Source organism: Tupaia chinensis, unplaced genomic scaffold, assembly GCF_000334495.1.
Source record: "Tupaia chinensis unplaced genomic scaffold, TupChi_1.0 Scaffold000023_1, whole genome shotgun sequence".
Lineage (NCBI taxonomy): Eukaryota > Metazoa > Chordata > Mammalia > Scandentia > Tupaiidae > Tupaia > Tupaia belangeri.
The window spans coordinates 4444907-4452086 of record NW_006159453.1 but is presented as its reverse complement, the minus strand read 5'-3'; the positions used below and the strand labels follow the sequence as shown (position 1 = coordinate 4452086).

At 42.1% G+C, this 7180-nt stretch overlaps 1 protein-coding gene across 4 annotated transcripts in view; it reads right to left on the bottom strand.

The window, feature by feature from the left end:
• The window catches only part of LOC102501296 (guanylate-binding protein 4), an 80951-nt gene that overhangs the window by 52297 nt on the left and 21474 nt on the right, over positions 1 to 7180 (bottom strand). For 2 of the 4 annotated variants that reach the window (XM_027770564.1, XM_027770573.1), the window contains one exon: positions 6366 to 6943. The exons of the other annotated variants lie outside the window; for them this stretch is intronic. In XM_027770564.1, coding sequence (XP_027626365.1) covers positions 6707 to 6943 — 237 coding nt within the window. In that variant the 3' untranslated portion in view covers positions 6366 to 6706. Of the gene's footprint in view, positions 1 to 6365; positions 6944 to 7180 lie in introns of those variants that run through there. 4 annotated transcript variants of the gene reach the window in all.

Sequence of the window (7180 nt, the reverse complement as noted above, 5' to 3'; positions counted from 1 at the left end):
CCTTCTCCTCCATTCTCCTCTCGGGATCTTGGGCACGCACGCACACGCGCCCGGTGTGAGTTTTAAGCCACCGGGTCCGGGACACGAACTGCGGTCGACTACGTGGGAGTCCAGTGACATAGCCATTATGCTAACTGCTGGTTCCCAAGTAAAATAATTCTTAAAAAAATGTTTACTACAAGGAACAGAGTATTGCAATCCATTAATCATTCATGTATTAGACAAGTATTTAACAAGCAAGACTATACACAAGGTAATCACATGTTAATGTTCAACTGTGTACATTGAGTTATTATATTAGCACATGTAAGATTGGAAAGATTACTTATAATGACTGATTATACTCATCCCCTGGGTTTGGACAGAAATTGGGGGCAATAGATACAGTTTCAGGGACTGATACAGTTTTATTACGATGGTGGATAAATAAGGAGACAGTGCTTTATGATAACAGCAAGTTGAAACTGGACCAAATTGTTATTTTATCTATGTGGTAAATTTATTTTAAATTGTTTCAGAATGTCTTCGTACATTAGGGATGCTGTAATAAAATACTATAAACTGTGTGGTTTAAAAATATTTATATATATTTTATTCAGGAGTGTGTGCATGCACGAGAGAGAGAGAGAGAGACCCTCTCAACAGTGTCTCATCAGGTCATGATTCCCTCCAGAACATCAAGATCTTAACCATGCATAAGTGTACCCTGTTCATTCGCAAGGCAGCCCAGGGATTTGAATCTGTAGTGGTCCATGTGGCTTTCAGTACTGCAATTCAGTTTGCTACTGACTGTGCCACTAGGCTGGGCACATATGGCTTTTGAGTGTGCATACAACAGACATTTGTTTCTGGCAGTCCTGGAGGCTGAGAGGTGGCATGACCAAGGACTGGTAGGTCTGACATTTTTGAGGGTTAGCAAGCAAGTGAGCTGAGGAGAGTGTTGCCTGGTCTTCTTTGGCCTCCTCTGTCTTCAATTAAATTCTGCTCCGTACGTGTACCTGGCACACAGGGAGGAGTAGGAAATTTAAACGACGTGTCTGCATTCTGGAACTGTCCTTCTGGGAATCAGACTCATAGCAGGGGGACAGAGTGAAGTTTCTATGGCAGGTTCCCTGGCCTTGAAGTTAGATCAGGACAGGATCCCAGGGATTTGAATAGTCATCCATGTGGCTTTTAGCATGTAATTCAGTTTGCTTTTGACTATGGCATTAGGCTGGGCCACATATGATATTTGAGTGTGCATACAGCATTTGTTTCTCAAAGTTCTGGAGGCTGAGAGGTGCATGACCAAGGAACCAGTAAGTCTGACATTTCTGAGGGCCCACTTTGCGGTTCACATACGGTGACTTGTAATGCTGCCTTCATATGATGGAAGAAAAGAACTCTACTCTCTTCAGAGCTTGGTAAGGACACCCGCCATTCACGAGAGCCCCATCTCATGACCTAATCACTTCTCCAAGACTCACTTTCTGTAATTATCCCAATGTGAATATTGATGAGACATAAACATTCAGTCCATTGTATGCAGTAAGCAGTGTGCTGTGGGTGTTTGGAAGCCAATTCCGACTTACACCTGTGAGGTGGTTAACTCGCATGCTAATTGCCTGAATCTGAAATTATCATCTTTTTTTTATTGTCCCAGCCTGCAAGACAGTCGAACAGTTTCCTGGAGGAGGAAGTGAGAGAAGGGACAGACACACACAGACACGCAGAGTGGAGACAAGACAAGGTGCTGATCATGTCTCATTTATTAAAGAAGAATTGTGAGCTTATATACAGGCTGGGGGGGACTGATTTGGTGTCTGGGCACCGATTGGTTGCCTGAAATGCAAATGAGGTAGAATAGTATGAGCCAATCATTGATGTGGGTGGATCTCTCCCTTTGCCTAGAAACCCAACCACCCCAGGGGAGAACAGTTGGTCACATGATTTCTGAAAAAAAAGGTTTGCTCAATGAGGAAGTGAAACCTAAGGTTTCGGTTTCTAAGATGGCAGATAGTTCTCAAGATGGCGGGTAGTTCTCAAGATGGCAGAGTTCTCAAGATGGCTTCCATACGCAATGCCCTCCACATTTTATGAAGAGGTTTTCGCTATAGGGTGAGTGTCCTCACCAGAAAGACAGAGACAGAGAGACAGAAAGTGAGAAATAACCACCACCACCACCACCCCTGGGGGGGATGGCCACGCCGCAATCCCTTTTCCTCCATTCTCCTTTCGGGATCCTGTGCATGTATACACACATGCCCCTTGTGTGTTTAAGCCACCAGGTCTGAGACTAGAACCGGAGTCGACTACATGGGAGTCCTACAACATAGCCATTATGCCAACTGCTGGTCCCCTGAAATGATCATGTTAGAGTTGATTGTTTACAGTAGAAAGCATCCTTTTCTCTGTAAACATAAAGAGTTTGTTAGTTGATACAGGGGATGGCAGAAATAATGAGACCAGTGGCCTAAAGTAAGTGGCTGAGGAAAATAAACAAGTCCCAGGTACATTTGGCATAAGGTACAGCAGGCCCAATTTTCATGGCAGTTGTGTTGTGTTCCAGAGACAGGGGCTGCTGTCCTGCTGCCCTCACTGTCCCCTCACTGCAGAGAGGTTCCTGCCCTGATCTAACTTCAAGGCCAGGGAACCTGCCATAGAAGCTCACTCTGTCCCCCTGCTATGAGTCTTTGACTCCCAGGACTGTCCCAAGATGCAGAAACGTTGTTTAAAGCTCCTACTCCTCCCCGTGTGCCAAGTATACACGAGGCAGAATTTAACTGAAGACAGAGGAGGCCAAAGAAGACCAGCAATGCTCTCCTCAGCTTTTCTACTTGCTAAGTTAGTTTCAGTATTCCAAGAGACAGCTGTGCTCTGTTTTTGTTTGCATCCCTAACACATTTCAATCCCTGCCTTCTACTTCAACAGTGAAGATTCCTTGAGAAATTGGTTCTGTGGGGGCTATTCAAGTGCAGGCTAATGGGTGAAAAGGCAGGGCTGGTGAGACAGGCTATAGACAAAGTCTGAGAAAAGAAGAAAGGATTTTAGCTGTGTCAACCCTGTGTGCAAGAGTTCACGTCGACCTGTCTTCCTACACATTTGTTGAGAAGGTACTTGAAATGTGTTTATTTTTTCAAGAATCCTGTAATTCTTTATGAACTTTGAAATATTAAAGAAGTCTTTTTCCTGCAGCTTTATTTTGTGTGTATGTAACTACTCCAACATTTGAAAACTTAATTTCATATTTTGTGGACAATCTTTTTACACTGCATTTATTGTCCTTGCCCTCACTTCTGGCTCCCTTCTATCTGTAAAGTGCTATAGCGGCTGGGAGTGGTGGAGCACAGGGCGGTGCTCTGCAAAGTTGACCCATGTGGGAGGTTCCAGGTGCGCATCTGGAGACTTCCCTGAGCATGTGAATGCCATTGGAGGCTGCTGGAATGGGGGTGGATCAGACTGAGACTCCCGCTGGGGCTTTCCATCTCTTTTTCTCTCTTTTTTTCTGTCTCTCTCACTCATGGAAGAAAGAAATGAATAAAACTTAAAAAGCTACAATTTCGTGTTAACATGATCACGTTCTCTCTGTCTCTGGTGAGCCATGTGCCCTATAGCTAAAGCAAACAATGAGAAAAACAACAAACATAACAAAACTCACTGAAAATGCTGCCCCCTCAGGCTGACAGAGTGTTCATACTCCTATTGCTCATGTGTGAGGGGAGATTGGATGAGAAAGCAGAGATTTTTCCCTGCCCCTCATTGCTCTTCAGACCATTCAGATGTGCAGGATTCACAACGTTCCTCTGATTGACACCAGTGGGTCTTGGGGGCTAGCTAAGCTGTGGGACTTCAGGACTTCTCCTGCTGGTATTTTTTTTTTTTTTAAACTGGAAAGTGATTACTTCAAAGCCCTGAAGAAAGAAGAACTGCACAGCAACTACATCAGAGAGAAGGAAGAAGCAGGGGTAATCACGATGCTGGTGTCTAAGGACGCTATGGACTACGTGCAGATTCTTCCTCTCTGTCATCCTGTGGGAATCATTTTCAGTGAGTTTCTTTATTGTTACTGTTTTTGGTTTTAGCTATAGGACACATGTGCTCACCAGAGGGAGAGAGAGAGAGTGAAAAATTACCCCCAAGAGGAGATGGCCTTACCGCAATCTCTTCTCCTCCATTCTCCTCTTGGGATCTTGAACATATGTACACCTGCCTGGCTTGATTTCCAAGCTGCCAGGTCTGTGATTCAAACTGTGCGGTAGGCCATGCAGGATCAAATGTCTTATCCTACATGCCACCTGCTGTCTCTTCAATGAGATTTTGATCCTCTTATACAAACTATGGTTTCATTTCAGCTTAAGTAGACAGGGCTGAAAAGAACTATGGGAACAGTGAGAAGTTTGCCTAATTCAGGCACTTTCTTTTTTGTTTTAAACATCATAATTGTGCTGGAAGCCAATGGTGGTGACTTCCTTTCTGGGTAATTGTCATGTGTGATAAACTTGAGAATCACAGAATGTCTGTGAGTGTCTGGGCCCTCAGAGAGAGCAGAGGCAGACTGAGATGAGTGTGTATGTCCTTTCCTATTTGGTGAATCTCTTCTGTCCTATCTCCTAAATCTATGTCCTTTATATTGAAGGCCTAGAAATTGGTGAATACTTCTGGGTATCTACCCAAAGGACAGGAGAATGCTTAATTGGAAAAGTGCTTGCACGTCAATGTTTATTCCAGTATTATTCATGACCACTAAGACATGGAACCAACCCAAATGTCCACAAACAGATAAATGGATTGAAAAAATGTGGCACATATACTCTATGAAATACTATTCATCCATATAAAGGACCCTGGAATTTGATAGAAAGTGGTTGAATATGGAAGCTTTATTGCTGGGTGAAGCAAGCCAGGCTATAAAAAGAAAGATATTATATGTATCAACTTAATATATACTGACTATCCACACTCTATTGTAGAGATTAAAATATTGGAGGGCATAAAAGCAGTGAAAATAGTTATGGATGGATGCTGAAGACAGTTTGGAACATGGGGGATGGGGAGTAGGGAAGAGAATAGAATATGATAGCACAAGAACAAATAGAGAACACAGAAATGGCTTATTACTTGTTGATGATATTGGCCTTGAGGATGCATTGACCCTACACATAGCAACTCTGGAGCCAACAAGTTGCCCTGTGGCTGTGCAGGAGAGCTCATATTGCCCACCTGCCCCTTTCCTTATCTCACCCATTAGAGCCCCTGACCCAGCCTGAGACATTGGAAGTGATCTTTGATCATTGGTTCACTATCTTCCCAGGTCACCAGTTTCCCAACTAAAACTACCTTTTCTTTTCACCAACCCTTACCTCTTGACTGTTGGCCTTGTACATGACGGGCAGCTGAAATTGGGTTCATCACAATGTAATTGGATTACATTAAAAGGTTAAAGACGACACATGTGATAGTATTGTAATTGGACCAGATCCACAACTGGTCCAATTACAATACTATCACATGTCTTTTTTAACTTGAGTAAACAAGCCTGTAAGTTTCTCTTTTTCTTTTCTTTCTTTCTTTCTTTCTTTTTTTTTTTTTTTTTTTTAGAGGTTTTTTCTATAGGGCACCTCCACCCCCCAAGCGAGGCAGAGAGACAGAAAGTGATAAATCACCCCCCAGAAGGGATGACCATGCCACAATCCCTTCTCCATTCTCCTCTCAGGATCTTGGGCGTGCACGCATATGTGCCCGTCATGAGTTTAAGCCACCGGGTCTGGGACTCGAACTACAGTCGACTACATGGGAGTCCAGTGACATAGCCATTACACCAACTGCTGGTCCCAAGCCTATAAGTTTCTGTGTATGAAATTGCTAGACAAAGATATGTGTACTTAAATTTTTGATATGTAATTGCAATAGTTCATATCATCACTAGCAAATATGAGAGACTGCCTATTTCCCCAAATCCTTACCACCCAGAGTCCTGTCAGAACTTTATTTTCTTACCCATGATAGAGGCAAAACGAGAACAACTTTTATTTTTTAGTTTAGTTTTTTTTTTTTTTTTTTTTTTTTGTACTCCATAGGATGTGTATGTTCTCAAGAGAGTGAGAAATCACCCCCCAGGGGATGGCCGCACCAAAATCCCTTCTTTTCTCCTCCCTTCTCCTCTCCTCTCCTCTCAGGATTTTGGGCATGCATACACACACACACACACACACACACACACACTCAGAGTTATTCTCAAGCTGCTGGAATCAGAACTCAAAACGTGAAGCTGGGCTTGTGGGATCCAGCACAGCAAACTCCAGGCCACCTGCTGGCCCAAGGACAATTTTAATTATTAGTAAAATCAGGCATTTTTATTCTCTTATTTTTATCTATTTAAAAATACATTTTTTCTCACTTTTCACTGGTTTAAAAGAACTCATTATAACATTAGTGAACTCTGTGAATATAATATAAATGATAAATGTTTTCTTCATCTAGCCATTTGTCTTTTCACTTTAGTTAAGTCTTTTACATGAATAATTTCATGATCTAATTTGGCTTCCACTATTTAAAATTAAGTAATCCAATCATAATTAAGTTGGTTAGTTTGTTTTTTGACTGGTAGGCCCTGTTATCCTTTGTAATTACTTTATATTTTTTAACTTTTCTTTGATGAAAAAGCTATTACACATATATTTAAAAGTGAGTCATGCTATTGAAAAAAAAGTCTCATTTAATAACTCCCTCACTGGGAATTTTGAGTTTCTTTTAAACGTGAACCGATAAATTTGAGCCCTAAACCAGCCATCTTAAGATTTAAAGGTGCTACTGCGATCACTACATTGCCAATTTCATCCAGGATGTGTGCTACAGTTGAGAAGTCTGTTTGTTTTCTTTCTTTCTCTTCTTTTAGTTGTTTTATCTCTTTTTTTAACTCCTCAGATTTACTTTCAAATCCTTCAATGAGCATTTCTCTTTGGACCTATAAGAGAGGTAAACCCCCAACAGTAAGAGTCAGAGTTTGTATGTAACAGCTGTGGCAGTTAAACACCTGAGTCTGTTTCTCCACCGTTTTAGTTCGCTCTTTGAGAGTTTTTCAGTATTCCCAGTTTGGACCTGAATTGTGGGAATAGCCATGGTATACACCTTTGGGAGATTCCTTGGTACCATCTCACTAGGGGTGAGAGTTTTGTTTCATGGCAACAAGTGCCCTATGGGA